The sequence below is a fragment of the Zingiber officinale genome, chromosome 8A (genome assembly GCF_018446385.1).
Source record: "Zingiber officinale cultivar Zhangliang chromosome 8A, Zo_v1.1, whole genome shotgun sequence".
NCBI classification, from domain to species: Eukaryota; Viridiplantae; Streptophyta; class Magnoliopsida; order Zingiberales; family Zingiberaceae; genus Zingiber; species Zingiber officinale.
Genome location: NC_056000.1, coordinates 4,395,968 through 4,421,226, shown reverse-complemented (window position 1 = coordinate 4,421,226; position 25,259 = coordinate 4,395,968). Strand labels below are relative to the sequence as shown.

General features: G+C 44.6%; 3 protein-coding genes across 3 annotated transcripts; 2 read left to right on the top strand and 1 right to left on the bottom strand.

Annotated features, from left to right (window-relative positions):
- Positions 1-790: 790 nt before the first annotated feature.
- On the top strand, positions 791-2,209 carry LOC122012022 (oxygen-evolving enhancer protein 1, chloroplastic). The gene is made up of 2 exons (XM_042568469.1): positions 791-1,178; positions 1,257-2,209. Exons 1-2 carry the CDS (start codon positions 801-803, stop codon positions 2,013-2,015), a joined length of 1,137 nt encoding a protein of 378 aa, XP_042424403.1. The 5' UTR covers positions 791-800; the 3' UTR covers positions 2,016-2,209.
- A 276-nt stretch (positions 2,210-2,485) lies between these two features.
- Positions 2,486-3,012, bottom strand: LOC122012023 (NRR repressor homolog 1-like). Its single transcript, XM_042568470.1, has one exon. The coding sequence runs from the start codon at positions 2,925-2,927 to the stop codon at positions 2,598-2,600; it is 330 nt and encodes a 109-aa protein (XP_042424404.1). The 5' UTR covers positions 2,928-3,012; the 3' UTR covers positions 2,486-2,597.
- A 2,251-nt stretch (positions 3,013-5,263) lies between these two features.
- On the top strand, positions 5,264-5,767 carry LOC122009764 (zinc finger protein GIS3-like). The gene has a single exon (XM_042566042.1). The coding sequence runs from the start codon at positions 5,264-5,266 to the stop codon at positions 5,765-5,767; it is 504 nt and encodes a 167-aa protein (XP_042421976.1).
- The last annotated feature ends 19,492 nt before the right edge of the window (positions 5,768-25,259 follow it).

Genomic DNA, 25,259 nt, shown 5'->3' with positions numbered 1-25,259 from the left:
TACGGGGAACGCGTCCTCACCTACTCCACTCAGGAGATTTAGCTGTTGCCAGTACTATCCTCCAGATCGACTGGACTTTTGCTCAGCACTCGACGTTTCCGGACTTTCTGCTGGACATCCGCTTCCCGGCTAGTCCAGTCTTTCACCTGGTTCGCGACACCAGGACTTTCCACCTAGGGTTACCACCCCTAGGACTTTTGCCTAAAGTCATCGACTTGCCAAGATTTTTCGCATAGGGTTACCACCCCCTATGACCTAGGGTTACCACCCCCTAGGGTTTCCCTTTGCCTAACGGCAGCTAGGACTTTCCTGCACCTAGGGTTACCGCCCCCTAGAACCTAGGGTTACCACCCCCTAGGGTGTCCACCTGCCTAACCGCAGTTAGGACTTTCCTGAAACGCTCATTCAACATGTTAGATAACAACAAGACTTAACTTTGAACCCTTTGTCATTATCAAAACTTGAGTTCGATCGTCGGATACTTCCCGTATCAACACCTAACTCCCCACTCAGATATCATGAGGACCCAACTCGTTGCTCAATTACTCACAGAGCTCCTCATCACATTTAAAATTTTCTTTTAATCAACTTTCAAACCAGCTCACCGATAGTCTATTGCTCGCTACTTTTAAACGGGATCACTAACTATAACTATAATATGGAGGTTAAAAACTGCCGTGTTCTTTCTTTTTCTTAATCTTACGAGGGGATACTTATGGCCCAGATATCTGGTCCTTGAAGAACCGGCACCACGTAATGGGCGAAGCTCATCCTTAATTCGCCATGGAGGCATACAACAAATGTCTAGATTGCAGCAATCCCCCAATCAGAAGAGCCCTCTTATCCATTCTTCTTATCCACCACATACTGCCTCACAAAAACTCGCCTTAGCGGAGCACAAGACACCTCACGGAGCAAGTGACAGAGAAGAAGCAGAGATGATGGCAGCTTCTCTTCAGCCCTCCGCTACTCTCCTACAGCCAGCCAAATTCGGCCGAGGCGCCAGCCGGCAGCAAACGAGGTCCTCCAACCTCTCCCGTGCGTTCGGCTTTGACTCTGCTTCCGGCGGTCGGCTCACGTGCTCTATGCAGTCCGACCTCCGTGACTTGTCTCAGAAGTGCTCCGACGCTGCCAAGCTCGCCGGATTCGCCCTGGCCGCCTCCGCCCTCGTCGTTTCTGTATGTATTGTGATCATAACTTGTTTGTGATCGTTGAATTAGAGAAAAAAAAAATTGTTTATGATTAATTGAGAACAGGGGGCAAGCGCTGAGGGGGTGCCGAAGCGGCTAACATACGACGAGATCCAGAGCAAGACGTACATGGAGGTGAAGGGGACGGGGACGGCGAACCAGTGCCCGACGATCGAAGGCGGGGTGGAGTCGTTCGCGTTCAAGGCGGGTAAGTACAACATAAAGAAGCTCTGCCTAGAGCCGACGTCGTTCACGGTGAAGGCGGAGGGAGTGTCGAAGAACGCACCGCCGGAGTTCCAGAAGACGAAGCTGATGACGCGGCTGACATACACGCTGGACGAGATCGAGGGGCCCTTCGAGGTGTCCCCTGACGGCACCGTCAAGTTCGAGGAGAAGGACGGGATCGACTACGCGGCGGTGACGGTGCAGCTGCCGGGTGGCGAGCGCGTGCCGTTCCTCTTCACCGTCAAGCAGCTGGTGGCGACGGGAAAACCGGAGAGCTTCAGCGGGAAGTTCCTGGTGCCCTCCTACCGGGGATCGTCGTTCCTGGACCCCAAGGGCAGGGGAGGATCCACCGGGTACGACAATGCCGTTGCGCTGCCTGCCGGCGGAAGGGGAGACGAGGAGGAACTGAGCAAGGAGAACATCAAGAATGTGTCGTCTTCCACAGGGACCATCACGCTGAGCGTGACGAAGAGCAAGCCGGAGACCGGGGAGGTGATCGGCGTTTTCGAGAGCCTGCAGCCGTCAGACACAGACCTTGGAGCCAAAACGCCAAAGGACGTGAAGATCCAGGGGATCTGGTACGGCCAACTCGAGCAATAAGGCTGCCGCCATGCCGTTGCAGGGAAAAAGGTAGTTAACGAAAGAGGGAGAGCCTTCTTAATGTATGATTTCTTGCTTCATGCATTACAGCTCACTTCTTCTAATCTGTATTATCTTCATGCGTAGCGTCGTGTGTGTATACTTTGGCACTTGTTTCTATCTTTGATAACAACAATTTGTGTAAGTGACTTCAAGTGTGAATTGCCCTTCATGAAGAATTGAAGATCTCTCAAATTCATAGATTCGATATAAAAAGACATCCAGCTCTTTGGAGGAAGATCTGATTCTGATAGAATCCATATTTTTCTAAATAAAAAAGCTCTCCTTGACGGCTTTAACTACTCCACTGCTGAAATCTCCTTAACCACTCCACTAAGAAAAATATGTATTTTTATTGAAAAAGTGCTAAATATGTATTAATTTCTTAATTTCATTCTGAAAACGATTGGAACCATATCTCAAAAATAAAATTTAAGGAAAAAAAAAACGTTTCATGGCATTTCAGATCCAATGATTTTCTTAGATTTCATCTCCAAATTCGTCACACTCAAACCATATTCCAGTTTCTCACCTTTAATATAATTAGAGAGAAAAGTTGAGATCCAAGCTCATGATCTTCTGTTCTCCTGCTTCCTCCTCTTCTTCCTCTTTCCCTTCTTCTTCTTCTTCTCGCCTGCTCCTGTGTCTCCCAACGCCGCTCTCCTCTGCAAAGTCTTCCAGCTCAAACTTAGGCTTCCACACCGGCGGCGATGCCTTCTGTTCCATCCTCTTACTACGGCTGTTACTCTTCCTCAACGAGTCTCTCATAGCTTTGATGTTCTCCAGCAAAGCGTAGAACTTTTCCATATCTGAATCCTCATCTTCCTCGGCTGCCCTCTTTCTTCTTGCGCTCTTGCTGCTTTCTTTCTCCATTTGCTGATCAAGAAAGTGACTGAATGAATGAAAGAATGAATGCGATACAGTGAAACCCAGAAACGTACTAATTAAATAGAGCGTCATCACTAATCGATGCTGTATTTACCTCTCTCTCTTTTTTTTAGAGGCAAAAAAAAATTGAATTTATTTTCATTGTTTACGATTTTTTATGTTCTTAATTGTCAGAACGCAACAATTAAATTTAGTGAAGTCAAATTTTGCTAGTCATCCGCGTAAGTTCTGCGATGCCCCGCAGTGAATTCTCAATTCATCTCCCAGAAAGGAGGAAGCAATTCATGTGAATGATGTCAGTGTGACACGCCAGTGACATTATGCGATCTTACCACATAATTACTTGGTGCGACGGGTTAAAGGACAACACGGGCACCATCATGTCAGCGTGTCACTACCCAAAAGTAAGTTCGATATGTCTCCAAACCGACGAAGATTAGACTCTGTCTTCTACTTTCATATGAAAAGATGCCACTAAAGAAGTAGAGTCATCCAACAGAAGAGAATAATTGGATTGTTGAATTTAAAGAACGTACAGTTGTAAGGTCTCTTGCTCGTGGATTAGGAAAAGAACCTTTGTTGTCCAAACCATGCTGGCAAGTGAACCAGTGCTGCATGAGTCCCTGCTTATTAGGCTGAAGGAACCCAAAAATCAAGTTCGATAAGTAATAGATCATGTGATGAGTAATACATATGGCAAGTAAGAGATCATGCGATGAGAAATACATATGGCAAGTACTCTCATGCTTTTCCCCCATGCACCTTCAATGTTCCCTCCTTTTCATGGTCGCAACAAAAGCACAGGCGAACTCGATCTTAAGCAAACAGACAATCAAGAACCACGCACAGGCACAACACTAAAGTTGAAGAAGAAGACATGGATCATTCAATTAATGAGTAGAGTATTTTAGTAGGCCCACCATATGTCCCCCTAACATGGAGAATCTAATTTGGCCATGGTGCTATATCCAAAAGGGTCACTTCAATTGCTTTCTATAAAGTGGACTGCTTCAAGTGAATCCATGGTAGGAGTGACTTCGAGAATCCTTCAGTACTGCACATTTGTAATTGTACCCCGTGTCAAGAGAGCCTTGTGAGGGACTGAGTGGGTTAAATTTGCAGGTTTTCTTGATGAGTAAATTAAACACAGCTAGCTATATCTACAAGGTCATATAATTCATGGTCAATGGCAGATTATTGAGTGAAGTATTGTAGTTTGATTCACTTAGTTGAAATGATATTGGTAGCTTCATAATATTTTTCTGTTTCTTCTGATTAAAGCTAAGACTAATGAGTAAGTTAGCCCCAATAGAAATAGTAGGTGAAGCAAAGCTACAAGCAGTGACTCTTGTGTAGGGAGTTTGGAGAGGACTTGAGAATTACTTGAAGCATAAAGTTGAGGTGATGATGGTCGATGGAGATGTGGCACCCAATCTCATTAAAGATGAGCTAGGAACCTCCTAGAGCTAGAAAGAAAAAAAAATGCAACGAGGAACGCATTACACACTATCTCTCATGCCATTCACACAATTAAAGACCTTAATTGCCACTTCACCAAAATCTTTATTTTAGTTTATTCATTTTCTCGCTGTCATGTTTCCATGCGTCTCAGTTGATCAAGATACAAGAAAAGCAAAGCGTGTGAGCGATAAACTCAATAAATTAGGAGCCTGGATCCCTGAACAGAACTTCCCTTTGCCGTTCTTTATATTTGGTCAGTATATTTTGACTCCGTATAGTCGTATAGAGATATGTACAGTAGTTTGTTCGTGCAGCGGTGTCCCGTCATTTCAGTACCATGCAATTGATCACTGTCTCTACATCTCATCATCATCGATTGGGCACTCCACTGAATTGACAGGCGATGTAAGTCCACGTCACATCATGCATGTTGGTGCGAAGTTTGGACGGTGAAGGAGATCTAGGAAACCCGTGAACTCCAGTATACGTACTGTACGTATACTCTGCTGTATCTTGTCTTCCAACGAAACTCATCGTATCCCTCATCAGTTGGACACGGTGCTCATGCACGTAAGTACGTACGTAGCTAGGCAGGGCTTGCATGGCTTGTCATCCTCGTATCCATTTCCAATATTAATTATTGTGTATGCACCGATCGACAGTTATGATCAAAGCCTTTCAGAAGGCATAAGTTATATGGGTCGACAGTGGCTATCCATTTCTTCTTAGACTTCCTCCTTTCGTTTTTTATATAGCTGATTAATCAAAGACATCAGCTGATTAATTTCTCCATATAAATATGTGTTCTTGTCTCCGTCCTCTGCTACAACCTGCAACGCATTCCACTTCTTCGATACCATATGGCGAGAGTAGTGGAGTGCCGCGCCAAGTCGTCCCCGAGCGGTACTGCCGGCCTCAAGCTCTTCGGGTTCCGCGTGCCCGACAAGGATGCGGCGGCAGGTGACGTGGGCGGCGGCGGGAGGAAGTACGAGTGCCAGTACTGCTGCCGGGAGTTCTCCAACTCGCAGGCGCTGGGCGGCCACCAAAACGCCCACAAGAAGGAGCGACGGCAGCTGCGCCGCCGGGTCCTCCTCCACTGCCCCCCGCCGGCGGCGAGGAACCAGCTGGCTCTCTGTCCCCGGAGCGCTTCCCTGGCCGCTGCGAATTGGGTCGTCGGATACTCCCCGACGCCGTACTATAATTGCACGGAGGCGGCGGTGTACGGAGGTGGGCTCGCGCCTGCGGCCGGGTGGTGCTCAGACGAGAGCCGCACGATCGACGGTGGTGCGGTGGTCGTAGAGGGTGGCGCGGAGGACGTCATTGGGTTGGATCTACGACTGAGACTCGCTCCGGCGGGCTTTTGAACCTTCACCGACCGATCAAATATTCAGATAATCTATATAAATAAATAAATTGTTTGTGATTTTGTTAATTATATACTTAGTTGTGTAAATTGTTCTTATCTCGATTTCTGTATCGATCTTAAGGGCAATATATGGGCACAGATTCTACGATCTATCATAATTACGAATGATGTATTGAAATGTCAAATCCCACTCACACACAACCCTTTAGACTAATTATGATCTTTTTATGAAATTAAAAATTGAAATAGAGAGAGAGAAAAAAAAAAAAGAAGAAGAAGACGTTCTTGGAAGAAAATTGAGGGGAGGGAAAAAAGTTCAAGTTAAAACCTAATCATTTGTGCTTGGTAGAAGGGAAACATGCCAAAAGCAATTTTATTAAAATAAAATATTTTAATCAATTAAAAATTGTTGTTTGTTGAGAGATATGGACACAATAACCGATGTCTCAATTGTACAGCTATGGCACTATATGTAACTTATCTACGGAAATTTAGAAATGCCTTCTAATTTCTAAATTAATCACTTTACCCGGTAAAGTGATTCCATAATGCCAAAAAAATTATATATATATATATTGCCAATTTAGATTTTGCATTTAATATTACAAATTAATTTAAAATTCAACTTATGACCTACGACTTGTAAGATTTTGATAATTTTGAGTTTGTTATCAACGTTGTAAAGACATTATTTTTTATTTTGCTAAGAAAAGGCACGTTTAAAGGCATTGCTGATGATTTTGAACTGGCTTTTCACCTGTCACACTTAAGATTTTCTTTTGCTATTCTTATTTTTAAGCCTTAGTTTCTCCCTGATGTTAATTTTGTCTATTAATTGTAGTCCCCAATCAAACCTTCTGGCCTATGGTTTAAGAAGAATTAGGTTGAATTGATCACATGAAAATCAATAATGTAAGAGAATAGAAAGTGATACGGTGATAAAAATGGCCCCCACCTAAAAAAAAAAGTGGGTTGAGACAGTGAAGATCCACAGACGTGAAAGTCAAAGTCGCAAGGTCGGATGGACTACGAAACCATGGATTGTGATGAGCAGACCTCTAGAGCCAGTTGAACGTGAAAGGCTGACCAAACCATCCAAGCAATCACCCTCCGTAACTTGCAGTCGAGGTCCAGAGTCAGATACTAAGTTCCCTGGCCCACCGTCCTAGCCGATCAGACCTTAGGTCCGATCGAGCATAATGCGCCCCTCCGATGATAATAAAGTCTAGTGAAGAACAGGTCTGTTGGATCCGGTAAATTCCGGAGTATGCAAACTGATCGTCGAGGCTAGTGTTCGACACTATCTCCGTAAACGATATTGCTCCGCTACGGTGCTTAACGGATTGTTGCAATTCGTTCCCAAGATACAACGACGACAATCGTCTCGGAATCGTAGCACTCCGACTTCCGAGACCAGCGAACCTTTTCGTAGGCTTCTTGGACTCTTGAATGCACAAGATGAGTGAGTGAATACTTGAGGAAGAGAAGATTAAGTTGAGTGATTTGATTCCAATCTGGAGGGTTCTATTTATACAGAAGGAAGATGCTTTAGGGAGGGGTGTGACCTTTGGGTGGATTAATCTGGGCCGTCCGAACTGAAGAGTTATAACCCTTCACATAGCCCCTTTAATCTCATCCATCAGATCTAAGAGTTGTGACCCTCAGATCTATCAGCCATCGGATCTGGATCCATTGATCCGATTCTTCAGATCATGTCTCATCCCAAGCCGTCAGATCGTGACTCATTGTGATCCAACGCTCTAGATCGCATCACAAGCGATCCACCATACTTCTTTGATCAACGTTAATCAACGGCTGCCATCCGTTCGCCCAACCAACTGTCCAGTCATCTCCCTTTGCCCACGAGGATGCCACATAGGCACTGCCATGTCAGGTACTAGCCTGACACGTCACCCGAGTGCCATGTAGGCACTGCAATGTCACCTGGAGCATAAATTTAAGCTCCTCAATGCTCCTACAAAGCGCCCAAAGCGCCCATTGCGGGTGGCGGGCTCACAGGTGCGAGCACCTGCTCGCCCCTGAGCAGAGAGTACCTGATACTTTTCTGAGTTAACTCCAATAACTCAACATCATTAATAAGTAAGGAATGCACATCGGAAATTTCCGATGTGGGACTATTCTCCCTTGCATTTCCTTAATGAATAACCAACGTTATTTGGGCCGACTTTGAACATTAATTTCTCATTCACCCTTAATCGGTTTTGAGCAAATTAATAGTCTAAATCTATCTACGCGAAACGTAGATTTCAATTTTGAAGTCAATTACGACTTTCAACAATTGATGGCTTCCGATTTTTCCTCCTCAAAATCGTATTGGTCCATTTAGGCCCCAATATCCAACAATCCCCCACATGAATGGAAATTAATGTAATGCGTGTATGCATGCTGATACTTTACAAGAGTCCAATCGATAAGTCACTGCATCGGGAGAGGTAGCTTGTGGCTTTGAACCTTCCGTAGTGGAATGCTATCGAGTATACTAGGCTGCGCAGTGAACGTGATGTCTTAAACTGCTCAGCTGTTTGTGTATACTAAGACAATAATGTTGGAGGATCGGTGGCCGGCTTGAAGGGGGGTTGGATAGACGGCACCCCCAAATCGTTAGCTTCCTACGTATTCGTTAGTGCGCAAGCGGAAATACAAATACTAATTACGAATACGAAAGCTAAAGACAAGGAAAAGAAATGGCAAACCAAGCTAACACGTTCGTTTACGTGGTTCGGAGATAACTTGCTCCTACTCCACGGCTGTCCGTAAGGTGGACGATCCCTCAATCCGTCGGTGGATTAATCCCCGGAAACTCCGGCTAGCACAATCCTCCTTGTCGGTGGAGAAACCTCACCACAACTCGATCAAGAGCACTTGGATTGCTAGGGCACTAGTTGACTACTAATTAGAGGTTACCCACCACTAATTTCGTCAACTTTGGCCGGCCAAACCAAGCTCCCTCTTATAGAGCTCGGGAAACACCATGTTTTGCCCGTTACCGATCGGTCCTTGCACCACCGACCGTGCCACCAAACCACTCCAGATCTATCGATCGGTCCCATGACCACCGACCGATCCCAACCATTTCGGGCATAGAGAGCTTCTATGCCCGTACCACCACCAGTCGACCGGTACAACCCTAAACTTAGGGTTTCCCATCCCGAGTACATTTCACTGCACTGGACCCTCACGACTCACTTGACTCTTCTTGCACCTTGACCTCTTGCCTTCAAGCCTACTTCCTTTGGCTCTCGTCCCTCGGATGCATCCAAGCCCGCGGCTTGTCTCCAATGCCATCCTTCGCGTATGCCTCGAAGTCGCTTCCCTCGGCCCTTGTCCTTGCTGCCTTGTCCACGATCCCTCAGATGCATTCAAGCCCGCGGCTTGTCCTCAATGTCATCCTTCACGGACCCGAAGCCTGAGTCACATGTGTCACCTGCAGTCCTGCACAACTCAAGTACACATATCAAATAACGAGGGTAAACCTAACTTAAACCCTTTGCCCAAACACCAAAACACATGGTCCCGCGGACCATTGGGATTGCTCCAACAATCTCCCCCTTTTTGGTGTTTGGCAATACGTTTAAGTTAGGGAAAACATATAGCAAATAAACATGCTAAAAACAAATGGACTTACGATGCCAAGGCTACACACTTGGACTTACTCCGCCGAATGGACTTACATTGCCAAGGCTACACACTTGGCAACCGCCGAATGGACTTACGTTGCCAAGGCTACACACTTGGCAACCGCCGAATCAATGCACCAAGCATTGGAACCTATCACAAGGCTCCCCCTTCACCTAAGCTCCCCAATGAGCTAGGATTTTTACAACGGGCTTTTTAAGAACCTATCCCAAGGCTCCCCCTACACCTATGCTCCCCAATGAGCTAGGATTTTTACAACGGGCTTTTTAAGAACCTATCCCAAGGCTCCCCCTACACCTAAACTCCCCAATGAGCTAGGATTTTACCACGGGCTTTTTAAGAACCTATCCCAAGGCTCCCCCTATACAAAGGCACTTAAGGTTTTCCCAATTTAAACCTTACTTCTCCCCCTTTGCCTAACATCCAAAAAGTTCTCCAACAATATCCCAATTGTTGAAAACTTGTCATCTAAATTGACCCTAAACTCATGTATTAATCCCCCTTGGATCCCATACATCTATGTGAGTTGACATGGTCACAAACCAATGCTGAAACCAATTTCAGACTGGTATCAGTCGACTGCCCTAAGTGCCAGTCGACTGCCCCCTTCGACACAACCTTACAGAACCATTCTGTGGTCGAAATATACTGTTACCAGTCGACTGGTATCTGTACCAGTCGACTGGTACCCTATTTCTGAAAAAATCAGCCTTTTCAGGCCAACTTCAGAAATGCACCAATAATTCCCTAGACCTCCAAAAATTCCCAAATTTTGTGGAGAGGTCTATTGTACCAGTGTCTACTTGGGAAAAATACATTACAAAATGTATCTATCACCAATCCCAAGATTGACACAAAATCCAAAACTAACTAAATGGTTCAATTGAACCTTGACCTAAAGTCCTAGTTTTGGCTTCCTTTTGATGTATTTGCCCATACTAACCCACAATGCATCCCTAGCATTGGTTTATATGGCATCTATACATCCAAAACCAATTATCATGCTATATGACCCCAATGCCATATTTTCAAGCATGAAACACAACCCATGTGTGCCAAATCCCTAGGTTTGAGACTCAAATCCATCTCCAAACCTTTTGGCACACTCCATGGCTCCTCTAGACCCCCAAGTAGAACCCACCTGAGATCCATTGGCCATGGGTCCCAAATTGACATTTGGAGCTCCCCCTAGAGCTCTTTACCTTAGTCACCTCCCTAGGTGACTCATCTATTGTGACCAACCCACAATGATGTCCCTTAGAAGATCTCCTTATCTTCTTGACCTTGGACACATCATCCTTGCCATAATCATATGCAACCCTAGCATATTTCTTTTTATTGGCCTTGGATGACTCTCCCTTGCCCTTATCATGTGCCACCCTAGCACATGGTCTCCTTTTGGCCTTGGAGACACTAGATCGGTATCCCAAACCCGATCTATCATTGTTGGGTTTTTGACTCCCCAACACCATATTCAATCCCTTAGATCCAACATTGAATCTCTTAAGGAATTGGTCTAATTGATCAAGCTTTGCCTTCAAAGCTTGATTTTCCCTTTCTAGGTTTCTAACCCTAGAATTAACTTGTCCACATTGGACATTCCTAGACCTACCCTTTCTAGGCATGTGTCTCCCCTTCTTGGGATTAATGCCTTGGTTCTCCATTACCTTCTTCTCCTTAGGTAATGAGAATTTAACGTGTCTAGGTCTATCATGCATAGGTCTCCTAGAGTTATCTCTAATATTTACCCTATTCCTATCATGATATCTAAATCCAAAATTTTTCATTGCTATATACTGATAATCATTATTTTTCCTAGCATGCATGGAGGAATGAAAATTTGAATTGCATTTCAAATTAGGGTATACCTCCCTTACCCTTGAAGCTCCCCCTTGATTTGAGCTCTTCTTCTTCTTCTCCCATTTCTTTAGATGCGCTAGCTTCTTAATTTCTCTCTTCTTGGGGCATTTGGTGTGGTAGTGGCCCTTCTCTCCACACGTGAAGCATATGATGCGCATTCTCCTCCTTTGGGCTTCTTCATTCCTACAACCCATGTTAGTATTCAAAATAACTTGATTGAGTTTAGGAGTTACCTTCTTCTTACCCAATGGACACCTACTCTTGTAGTGTCCCTTCTCATTGCAACCGAAGCACACAATGTGGTCCTTTGACTTTGCTTCGGTGGAGGTGCTTGCTAGATTAACCACTTCCAAGACCTCTTCTTCTTCTTCACTTGCCTTGGAATTTTCTTCAATTATTGAGGATGTAGATGATGCCTCATCTTCCTTCTCCTCCTCGGATGTTGAGCATGGCTCAACTTCCGGTTGCTCCTCCTCTTCTTCTTGAGCTACTAAGCCCATCTCCTTGGGCTCCACATCCGATTGGTCCTTCTTCTCCTCTTGGACCACTTCATCACTTTCTTCGGATTTTCTTTCTTCTTGTGTAGGCATGAATTCCTCCCATGGAAACTTCTTCACTTTGCTCCATAACTCATGGGCGTTCTCGTATTTACCTACACCACTTATCACATTAGGAGGCAATAAATCAATTAAAATTGCTATTACCTTTGAGTTTGCCTCCGATCGTGAGGTTTGCTCCTCCGTCCAATGTCGTGTTCGGAGTCTTTTTCCTTTCTTGTCCTTTGGAACTTTGAATGGCTCCCTTACCACCATCATTGTGTCCCAATCCGTGTTGAAGAAAACCTCCATCCTCATCATCCAATACGCGATGTCCCCAAAGCTTCCTCCTTCGAACTTTGGAGGGATAATCAACCCGGCCATCTTGTGCTTCCTTGGCGGTTAGTCCAACGGAGAGCGTCCTCGCTCTGATACCACTTGTTGGAGGATCGGTGGCCGGCTTGAAGGGGGGTTGGATAGACGGCACCCCCAAATCGTTAGCTTCCTACGTATTCGTTAGTGCGCAAGCGGAAATACAAATACTAATTACGAATACGAAAGCTAAAGACAAGGAAAAGAAATGGCAAACCAAGCTAACACGTTCGTTTACGTGGTTCGGAGATAACTTGCTCCTACTCCACGGCTGTCCGTAAGGTGGACGATCCCTCAATCCGTCGGTGGATTAATCCCCGGAAACTCCGGCTAGCACAATCCTCCTTGTCGGTGGAGAAACCTCACCACAACTCGATCAAGAGCACTTGGATTGCTAGGGCACTAGTTGACTACTAATTAGAGGTTACCCACCACTAATTTCGTCAACTTTGGCCGGCCAAACCAAGCTCCCTCTTATAGAGCTCGGGGAAACAGCCATGCTGTTTTGCCCGTTACCAGTCGACTGGTCCTTGCACCAGTCGACTGGTGCCAGCCAAACGGCACTCCAACGGCTATCTATCAGTCGACTGGTCCCATGACCAGTCGACTGATCCCAGCCATTTCGGGCACAGAATGCTTCTGTGCTCACCACCAGTCGACTGGTCCCAGTACCAGTCGACTGGTACAACCCTAAACTTAGGGTTTCCCATCCCGAGTACATTTCACTCGCACTCGGACCCTCACGACTCACTTGACTCTTCTTTGCAGCCTTGACCTCTTGCCTTCAAGCCTACTTCCTTTGGCTCTCGTCCCTCGGATGCATCCAAGCCCGCGGCTTGTCTCCAATGCCATCCTTCGCGTATGCCACGAAGTCGCTTCCCTCGGCCCTTGTCCTTGCTGCCTTGTCCACGATCCCTCAGATGCATTCAAGCCCGCGGCTTGTCCTCAATGCCATCCTTCATCGGACCCGAAGCCGTCAACCTGAGTCACATGTGTCACCTGCAGTCCTGCACAACTCAAGTACACATATCAAATAACGAGGGTAAACCTAACTTAAACCCTTTGCCCAAACACCAAAACACATGGTCCCGCGGACCATTGGGATTGCTCCAACAAATAACACCCACACAGAGACCTATCTCACCTACTTTAGGTTCTCATGGTTGGTTCCGTTTTGGCCATGGACACCATCTTGGATTCATGAGTGTTTCATTGAAGCGGCATGTCTTCACACTCACATAGGTGACACTTCTATCAAGAGTATCCTACCATACTCCACCTTATAAGGTATAGAAGTCACTAAAAGCATAAGTTTAACCTCACTACATGAGGTAGGACAGCACAAATTCATCCTAGGATTGGGATAGAGATAAACTATCTCCTGTGCTGAACCACAACTTCTGAAACTTTGTTGTCCCATTGAACCAAGATCTTGGGATCTCCAGTCAACAAGGTTGGGTTTTCCACTTCAGTCGTTTTCAGTTGTAGATTTTTTAATCTCATTCCTCTTGATGAGCAGTATACTTGATCTCGACTCAACCCTTTCGTAAGAGGATCTGCCAAATTATCTTTGGACTTAACATAGTCGATTGCAATCACTCCATTCGAGATCAACTGCCTAATGGTATTATGTCTACGACGTATATGTCTTGACTTCCCATTATACATACTACTCTGTGCCCTTCCAATCGCCGATTGACTATCACAGTGGATCAGTACGGCAGGCAAGGTTTTCCAGCTCGGAATATCTTCCAAGAAGTTCCTCACCATTCAGCTGCTTTGTCTAGTGCTATAAACTCGGATTCCATAGTTGACCGAGCAATGCACGTCTGCTTAGTGGATTTCCAAGATACTGCTCCCCCACCGATCGTGAATACATATCCACTAGTGGATTTGGAGTCTTTTGTATCTGATATCCAATTAGCATCACAATATCCCTCCAACACAGCGGGATATTTTCCATAATGTAATCCATAGTTCATAGTATATTTCAAATATCTAAGAACTCGCATCAATGCCTTCCAATGGGCGTCGTTTGGATTATCGTGAAACGACTCAGCTTGTTGATCGGACAGGCAATATCCGGACGTGTGCAGTTTGTAAGATCCATCAAACTGCCTATTATCCGAGAGTATTCCAACTGCGATATGGTCTCACCATGGTTTTTCGCTAAGTGTTGACTTAGATCCATAGGTGTTTTCACAGTAGAAAGATCATACGCATTGAATCTTTTCAATACTGATTCTACATAATGGGATTATGTTAGAACTATCCCTTCTGATGTCCCGAGAATTTTAATTCCCAATATAACATCTGCTTGACCCATATCTTTCATATCGAAATTTTTTGTCAACATTTTCTTTGTAGTCATGATTATATCATGATTACTGCCCATTATTAGCATGTCGTCTACGTATAGACAGATGATTACATAACCTTTAGGTGTGTCTTTGACATAAATGCATTTGTCACATTCATTTATTCTGAATTCGTTTGACAGCATTACTTTGTCAAATTTTTCGTGCCTTTGTTTAGGCGCTTGCTTAAGTCTGTATAACGACTTAACAAGTCGACACACCTTTTTCTCATTTCTTGGAGCTATGAACCCTTCGGGTTGCTCCATATAAATTTCTTCTTCCAACTCACCATTTAAGAACACAATCTTAACATCCATTTGATGTATTTCAAGGTCATACAGTGCTGCAATGGCTATTAGCACTCGTATGGACGTAATCCTTATCACTGGTGAGTAGGTGTCGAAGTAATTAAGGCCTTCCTCTTGCTTGTACCCTTTGGCTACAAGTCTGGCCTTATACTTGTCAATTGATCCATCAGCTTTATACTTGCGTTTTAGTATCCACTTACAACATAATAGTTTATTACCAGAAGGAAGGTCTACTAATTCCCAAGTATGATTATTCATGATAGACTCAATCTCACTATTGACGGCTTCTTTCCACATTGGAGCATCGGGACTAGAGAGAGCCTCACTTAATGTTCTTGGTTCCATTTCTGACATGAAAGTCATGTAATCTGGCCCGAACGATTTCTCAACTCTAGCCCGTTTGCTACGACGTGGCTCTTTGTTTTGATCGTCAATAGTTCTTTTATAACAGCTAAGTTCGGTAACGACATTCTCGTTTGAACTTCCGTTGTTATCATTTTCAACATTTCCCTTCTTATTTGGGAATATGTTTTCAAAGAATATTGCATTCCGAGATTCTATGGTTGTTCCCACATGAATATCAGGAATGTCTGATTTGTGAACTAGGAAACGATATGCACTACTATTATGGGCATATCCGACAAATACCGCATCGAACGTTTTAGGTCCGATCTTTACTTGCTTTAGTTTAGGTACTTCGACCTTTGCCAAGCACCCCCACACTTTCAGGTATTTGTACGATGGCTCACGGCCTTTCCATAGTTCATAAGGAGTTTTATCACTTTTCTTATGAGGGATTTTGTTGAGAATGTGATTTGCCGATAATATTGCTTCCCCACAAGTTTTGAGGTAAGCTTGAATTTATCAACAAGGCATTCATCATCTCTTTTAGTGTCCGATTTTTACGTTCGGCAACACCGTTCGATTGAGGTGAGTAAGGTGCCGTTGTTTGATGAATAATGCCAGATTCTGAACAAAATTCATTAAACGGTGCACCATATTCTCCACCTCTATCGCTACGAATTATTTTAATTCGTTTGTCAAGTTGATTTTCAACTTCTGTTTTATAAGTTCTAAATGCCTCTAGGGCTTCGTCTTTACTTCTTAAAAGAAAGACATAACAGAATTTTGTGCAGTCATCGATAAAAGTAATAAAATACTTTTTACCTACTCTAGTTTGCACAAATTTCAAGTCGCATAGATCACTATGTATTAACTCTAGAGGAGTCGTTGACCTTTCCACCGAATGAAAAGGTAGTTTCGTCATTTTTGCTTCCACGCACACTTCACATTTGTGTGTTCCGTCAACATTGACGTTTGGTAATAAATTTAATTTGACGAGACGTTTAAGAGTATTATTATGCACATGTCCGAGTCGATCATGCCACAAATTAAAACACTCAACAACATAGCTGGAAGCATTTATTTTATTACCATCAATATTTCGGAGTACAGGCATTACAACTATTTTGAATAGACCTTTTTCTAGGTACCCCTTTCCTACGAAGATATTATTCTTCGTAAGTACAAAGTTGTCTGACTGGAACACTAGCCTAAATCCGGCCTTAACTAGTGCCGCTCCAGAAACTAGGTTCTTACTGATGTCGGGAACATGGAGTACATCAATGAGTGTTAGCTCCTTTCCGGACGTCATCTTCAGAATAACTTTTCCGAGTCCGACAATTGGCGACGTCGTGGAATTACCCATATAGAGCTTCCTGCCATTTATCGGAGTATACTTGGAGAACATCGCCTTATCGGAACAGATATGACGAGTTGCTCCAGTATCAATGAACCACTGCTTCGGGTTGGTATCCACCAAGTTGGCTTCAAATACAACCGCAGTGAGATCCAAGTCCTCAAGAGAGGTTGCGACGTGGTTCGCAGCATCCTTTGGCCCCTTGGTTGGCTTCTTCGGGCGTCTGCAGTCCTTGGACAGGTGTCCCGCCTTTCCACAGTTGTAGCAGGATCCCTTGAACTTCTTCTTCTTGAACTGCTTTGGCTTTTTAGCGTTCGGCTCGACCAGGTTGGACATATCGTCTATAGTCCGCTTGGTTCCTCTGCTGTCTGATAACTTTCGATGATCCTCCTCTATTCGGAGGCTCGGGTTGAGGGCTTGCTGCCCTAGCTCCTTTTGCTTGTGCTTTAGGTAATTCTTGAAATCCTTCCATGACGGAGGGAGCTTCTCAATTACCGCAGCAACTGCGAATGACTCGTTCAGCTTCATTCCTTCGGCGTCCAGATCATGCAGTATTAATTGCATATCTTGGACTTGAGATGAGACGCTCTTTGAGTCCACCATCTTGAAATCCAGAAACCGGCCGACGATGAATTTCTTCAGTCCGGCATTTTCGGTCTTGTATTTCTTCTCAAGCGATTCCCACAAAGATTTCGCTGTCTCCAATGAACAATACACGTTATACAACGTGTTGTCCAAGGCGTTGAGAATGTAGTTGCGACACAGAAAATCTCCGTGCGTCCACGTATCGCAAGCAGCCTTGCTACCGTCCGTAGCGACTGGCGGGTCTTCACGCAAAAACCGTACAAGGTTTAGCGTTGTTAAGTAGAACAGCATCTTCTGCTGCCATCTTTTGAAGTCGGCTCCGGTGAATTTCTCCGGCTTTTCTCCGTGCGGAATGGATGTCGGAACGGCGGTCGGAACGGCCGTCGGAACAGCGGTCGGAATGGCGGTTGGAACGTCGTTGGTAGCCATATCAGTTTGTACGGAATATCGTTTACGACTGTTGGATCCGGTAAATTCCGGAGTATGCAAACTGATCGTCGAGGCTAGTGTTCGACACTATCTCCGTAAACGATATTGCTCCGCTACGGTGCTTAACGGATTGTTGCAATTCGTTCCCAAGATACAACGACGACAATCGTCTCGGAATCGTAGCACTCCGACTTCCGAGACCAGCGAACCTTCTCGTAGGCTTCTTGGACTCTTGAATGCACAAGATGAGTGAGTGAATACTTGAGGAAGAGAAGATTAAGTTGAGTGATTTGATTCCAATCTGGAGGGTTCTATTTATACAGAAGGAAGAGGCTTTAGGGAGGGGTGTGACCTTTGGGTGGATTAATCTGGGCCGTCCGGACTGAAGAGTTATAACCCTTCACATAGCCCCTTTAATCTCATCCATCAGATCTAAGAGTTGTGACCCTCAGATCTATCAGCCATCGGATCTGGATCCATTGATCCGATGCTTCAGATCATGTCTCATCCCAAGCCGTCAGATCGTGACTCATTGTGATCCAACGCTCCAGATCGCATCACAAGCGATCCACCATACTTCTTTGATCAACGTTGATCAACGGCTGCCATCCGTTCGCCCAACCAACTGTCCAGTCATCTCCCTTTGCCCACGAGGATCACTCTGTACGATCGAGCTGTGACGTCCGACCGAGTGGCCCCAGTCGACCCCCAGCAGGACCCACATACATATTTTACCGTACTCTTTTGGAAGTTTGTGCCGACGATAACAGAGAATGTCCAGCAAGTAAACATTACTTTAGAAGCTTCTAGCTTGTCACATTAGAGATTTGCATACTCGCTTAAGAAAATGTGTCAGAGACACTTTTCAACTTGTATTTTCTTAGGATGCTTTGGAAAATATACCTATGCTTTGGGATGTGTGCACAGTTGTTACAATGGTACTATAAAATGGAGTCTTCATCCACAGGCGAAGATATGCGATTCTTAATATTTGAACATACTCATTGCTAGTCATTCTTCTTCTCCTCATAGATAGATAATTAACTTGAGTGTCGGATGTCGGGGACCCCTTCCCTGCCCAGCACTAACACTTCTGGTTTTGCAAGACATCGCAGAGTCTTCTTCTAGTCAACCGTAAAGTCATATCCCAGCCAACCGTCTTCTCAGCTTTCAGACAGGATCATATTTGGCGTCATCTGTAGGAACTACACTTACATCCAAAACATGAAAATGGAAGATGTTAGATGAATCACTATAGTGATGTTAACCCAAAAAGAGCTAGAGATGATAATATATGTCTTAGTTGCAAAGATGGTGCAACGGCGACAGGAGATAGTCATCGAGTACCGAGCGCCGAATGCCCCGGCTGTATCGGTGACAGGTCATCGAGCTGACCAAAGAGCCCGAGCTGAAGACCCTGTCAGTCGCAAGCCGCACCACCCATGTCACAGCTGACGAGCGTCGTCCAAGAAGCACCGGACGCGCTAATCCCATATCATAGGGTGTTATTCTGCATGCCCTTGGAAGAGCATAGCCGAGCCGAAAGTATGCAAAGATCATCTTTCGACAACACGCTCATCCAGGATATGCAGAAAGGTAAAACATCCTGACTCGACGACTCTCCCGAGCGAATAAACAGGTAGTTCTCCCAAGAAATTCTTGAAGATCGGTTGCCACCTCACTTCAGACCTCTGATGATCGAAGAGTATACAAGGTCGACTGATCCTGAGGACCGTCTACTCAAATTCAACAACATAGCCACACTCCATCAATACACCAATAGAGTCAAGTGTAGAGTGTTCCTTACCACGCTCTCCAAATCAGTACAGAGGTGGTTCAAACGCTTGTCGATCGGCTCCATCTGTAGCTTAAAGGACTTACAAGTGGCTTTTCTTCAACATTTTACTTGTAGTCACCGTTATCAAAAGACAAATGTGAAACTATTCGCGATCAAACAAGGACCCAAGGAAGAATTACGGGCCTACATTAAGAGATTCAATCAAGTGGTCTTGGACGTCCCATCTGCCACCCATGAAATCTTGGTAAGTGCCCTTCTAACCCCCAAGATAAGGTTGAGTTGGCTAGTGCAGAGCAGAGTTGCTACCAAAGAGCAAGGGTTCGAATCTCGACAAAGTCGAGGAAAAAAAATCCTTCTCCACATTGGCTAACTACAGCTTTCTGATTTACCTCCTCACAGATGGTCATGAGACCAACCGTGTGGGGCTGCTGGGGTGGTAGATTCCACCTTTTGCTACCATTGGTACATTCCTTTTCCCAAGGACTTACAGATAACAATTTCTTTTGCTCACTTATCAGAAAACCTTCAAAAGACTTTGATCATCTGCTCAGACGAGTCATGTAGTACATCAATGTGGAAGAGACCCAGTCAGCTCAAAAAAAAGAAGTGATTCCCAAGCTGGTGGTCGTCCTAGAGCGCAGAGCGGCCCATACCCATCCGCCGCCAAAAGGACCCCAAGCGAGCACAACACAGCAACACCAAGAGCCCCAAGCTTATACAGTCCAGCATGTGGAGGCCGAGCAGGTAAAATTCATCGAGCCTTGACAGTTGACCCTATTCTTCTGCTCTTATCACCGCTCAACAACTCATAATACGAAAGATTGTTACCATCTCAACCCAAAGGACCATCGACCGACTCCCCAAGGATTCCACCGACGATCGCCTTCTCCCGATCGTCGCCATTACCGCTGCTTGGGCATACAACATGATTAAGGTCATAAGCCTGCAGAGCAGCACCAACCACAACCCTAGTAAAGTGATAATCAAATGTCTGCTCGAGTATCTACTAAGCGACCACGCTCGTCAGCCTAAGAGGGAGAAAATTATGACAATGACGCCCAGGGTGACATAGGCATGATAGCGAGAGGCCTGCTCGACAATGATTCCAATCGGGCTCGGAAGTCACATGACAGGGGGTCGGAGATCCACGTAGTCAGGTGCAGTGAAGAAAAAGTATAGAGACCCTAAATCAATTTCGGCCCTCGAGATTTGGAGGGAGTGGAGGTCCCTTATGACAATGTCCTAATTATCAAGGACGTAATCGTCAACTACAACATCCACTGAACCTTCGTTGACACGGGCAACTTAGTCAATATTATATTAAGAAGGTATTCGATCAGCTTCAGATCGATTGAAGTGAACTCCAGCTCATGACAACTTCATTGAATGACTTCACGGGCAATGAGTTATTGTCGATCGGACAGGTTCGATTGGCTATTTCACTAGGGGAGGAGCTACTTATGAAAACTCGCAGGACAAACTTCATTATAGTGGATGCTTTTTCCACATACAATGTTATTCTTGGCTGATCGACACTGAACGAGTTCCAAGCCGTTATCTCTACATTTTGCCAAAAGATTATATTTCCTATTGGCGACTTGGTAGGCGAAATCAAAGGCGATCATCTAGTAACATGGAGATGTTATGTGGAGATGGTAAGAGCCGAGTCTCGAGCTGCTCAGAAGGCTCAACAGCTTGAGGTCAACACAATTCAGGAGATTCCCCCGAGTCTGGTCTATGAAGAAATGGAAGAAGTACAAATTCATCCTAGTCGACCGGATGCCCCCACTTTCATCACAGCCAACCTGAGCCCTAAGAAGAAGTCTAAGCTGGTAGCCTGCTTGAAGTAGAATCATGACGTGTTTGCATATATAGATGACCCATGAGCTCTCGAGATCTCTCCAGCAATAATACAACATGAGTTGCATATCCGATCGGACACTCGGTCGGTGAAGCAGAAGAAAAGGGACTTCGGGGCTGAGCAAAATCAGATCATCCGAGCGAAGATAGAAAAGTTGTTTAAAGTTGGACATATCAGGAAAGTGTAGTTCCCGAATTGGCTTACCAACATTGTACTAGTATCCGAGCCAGGGAACAAGTGGCAGGTCTGCATTGATTTTAGAGACATGAACAAGACGTGCCTGAAAGACTACCCTTTGCCATGCATTGATCATGTGGTGGACTCTAGAGTTGGTTGCGAGTTGATATGCATTCTAGATGCATTTCAAGGATATCATCAGGTCCCGCTTGCTAAGGAGGATCAAGAGAAAGTCAGCTTCATCACGACCAATGAAACTTACTGCTACAAGGTCATACTATTTGGACTGAAGAATGCTGCGGTGACATATCAGAGACTCATGAACAAGGTGTTCTGGCAACAGATTGGTCGGGATATAGAGATATATATTGATGACATATTAATAAAATCCCTCTAGGCTGCTGACCTTTATGCAGATATCAAGGAGACCTACCAAACCTTAAGGAAATACGGAGTTAAGCTGAACTCCAATAAATGCTTATTCGAGGTCAAGAGTGAACGCTTCCTGGCTTACATCATGATCGAGTAGGGAATTGAAGTAATCTGAACAAAGTATAAGCACTCCAAGACATGTCCCCTCCACGCAATTTGAAGGAAGCTCAGCGTCTGACCGGACGAGTTACAACTTTGTCAAGATTCATCTTCAAGTTGTTCGATTGAAGCTTGCCATTTTTCAAGATTCTGTGCTAAGCCACTAAATTCTAATGGGACGTCCAATGTGACAAAGCACTGGAAGAGTTTAAAGTTTATTTATCGTCTTTACTTGTACTTACAAAACCCACCATAAGTGAGTCGCTCTGCATCTATTTGTCTTCAACAGTATGGGGCGTTGGGTCGGCAATGGTGTGACAGGACGGCCATGAACAATAGTCGGTGTATTTTCTGAGTCATTTATTAAAAGATGTTGAATGTTGCTACACCTATCTCGAGAAATTAGCCTATGCACTGGTCTTGGTCACTCAGAGGTTATGCTCATATTTCCTCTCTCATCCCATAATCGTATTAACTAACAGCGCATTAGGTCGAGTTCTCCTCAATCCCGAGGTGTTCGGACGATTAATTAAATGGACAACAGAATTGAGCGAGTTTGACATACAATACTAGCCTAGATCGGCCATCAAGGCGCAAGGCTTAGTCGATTTTGTGATAGAAATACAGAATCTTGAACGAGAGGAAACATAGGGAATCTATGTGGATGGATCTTCCACTCTGCAAGGTAATGGAGTGAGCATACTCTTAATATCACCGCACGAAGATAGAATGCAGCTTTCTATCATGCTAGACTACCGGATCGTAGATAATGAGGCAGAATACGAGGCTCTAATCGTCAGTCTGCAAGCAACCAGACATGTGGGAGCCACACAGATTCTTATCCACTCGGATGGCCAACTGATAGCCCAGCAACTTTCAGGTACTTTCAAAATAAATAATGTCAGACTGAAATTATACGTCTAGGCTTTTAAAAAATTAAAGGCAGGATTCTAAGAGGTAATCGTGCGAAAGATCCCCGGGTGGACAACAATATGCCAACAAGCTGGCCAAGCTAGTAAGTTCTTAAAGCCCTGTAGCGCTGGACAGGACGATCGAGCAGGTGATGTTGGTAGCTCATATTTTGAGAGCGGCTAAAATAGGAGCACCGATTGATTGGAGGACACCTTTGATTTGAGTTCCTCCTATCGAGCAACGCACCGGCTGACCATGAGCAGGTTTGGTTGATAACAAAGAGAGTCGGGCGGTTCACATTAATAGGAGATCACTTATACAAGAGAGCTTTCTCTAAGCCATTACTCAAATGCATCGAATCGGAAGACGTTCAATATATCTTGTAAGAAGTACATCAAGGTTCTTATGGAAGTCATCCGAGCATCCGTTCACTAGCTTGAAAAATCTTATTAGCTGGATATTTTTGGCTTATCTTGCAAGCAGATGCCGATCAGACAGTAGCAACTTAACTATCATGTCAGAGACACTAGAACATATTGCACCGACTTACGAAAGAGTTGAAAGCATCTATTGTCTCTTACCTATTCAACCAGTGGGACATGGATATTATTGGACCTTTCCCCATAGCGATCGATCAGAGAAAATTTCTTCTCATAGTTATGGACTACTTGTCTAAGTGGGTGGAGACAGAACCGCTTGCTAAGATAATCGAGCAAATGGTTATCAAATTCTTATAGTAGAATACCATGTGTTGGTTCAACATTCCTCAAAAGCTTGTTTTTGACAAGGGAAGACAATTTCAAGGATAAAGGCTTAAAAAATGGTGTGCCAACTATGGTATTCTATAGGCCTTCACTTCAGTGGCATATTCGCAGAGCAATGGCCCGGCGAAAGTTATGAACAAAGAGATTATCTGAGAACTTAGAACTCAGCTTGACCACCTCGGAGGAAGCTGGGTCGACAAGTTGTCGAGTGTGCTGTGGGCTTATCGCACGACGACTCGAGAAGCCACCAGCATAACCTCGTTCCACTTGGTATGGAGAAGTTGTAGTGCCAGTCAAAATAAGCATGAAATCCGATCAGGCACAGTTATACGATGAAGAAAATTTTGAACGACATCTTATGGAGTTAGATTTAGTAGATGAAATTAGAGATAAACAATCATTCGGCTAATGACATACCGACAGAGAATGAAGTAAAATTATAATATAAGGATTATTCCAAGATCTTTCTAGGTCAGTGATCTGGTATGGAAAAGAATTAAGTCAATCGGTGACGTCAGCAAGCTGAAGGCCCCATAGTGTGGACCGTATAAAGTAATATAGAAACTCAGCTTGAGATCTTATTATCTGCAAGATAAAAATGAGAGGGATCTGGACTAGCCTTGGAGTGCAATCATCTACAGCCCTATCAGGCCGAGTAATAAGTTTGCGATTGAATTTATGTAAATTATAAAAATATTTATTCTATGAATGCAGGAAGATTTAAATGAAAAATTACTAAGTGTTCCAGACTCTCGTACCAATCAACCGAGTTATAAGCGAGCGAAGCCCTTGTGATAAGTGTGTCAGACTCTCAAGTCGATCGGCCGAGTTATATGTGAGCATGCTTTCACACTTCCAGACTCTCGCGCCATTCGACCGAGCTATAAGAAAGAAAAGCCCTCGCGATAAGTGTCCCAAACTCTCGAGTCGATCGACCGAGTTATAAGTGAGCATGCTCTCACGATGCTCTCACACTTCCAAACTCTCTCGCTGATCGACCAAGTTATAAGTGAGCAAAACCCTTGCAACAAGTGTCCTAGACTCTCAAGTCGATCAATCAAGTTATAAGTGAGCATGCTCTCAAACTTCCAAACTCTTGTGTCGTTCGGCCGAGTTATAAGCGACCAATTAAACCCTCACGTCAAGTGTCCTAAACTCTCACACCACTCGATTGAGTTATAAGTGAGCATGCTCTCACGCTTTCAAACACTCGCGTCATTCAGCCGAGTTATAGGCGAGTAAAGCCTTCACACCAAGTGTCCTAGACTCTTGAGTTGATTGGTCGAGTTATAAGTGAGCATGCTCTCATGCTCCAGACTCTCAAGCCGTTCAGTCGAATTGTAAGCGTGCAAAGCCGTCACACCAAATGTCTCAGACTCTCGAGTCGACCGACCGATCGAGTTATAAGTAAATATGCTCTCATGCTTCCAGATTCTCATGTCGTTTGGCCCAGTTATAAGCGAGCAAATCCCTCACACTAAGTGTCCCATACTTTCAAGTCGATCGACCGAGTTATAAATGAGTTTGCTCTCACGCTAAGTAGATTCAAGAATCTAAGTGTTGAAGATGAAAGATAAAAGTTAGCATATCCACAGATCGAGAACTCTAAAACACAGAACAGACGTGAATCAAATCAAACTTAGA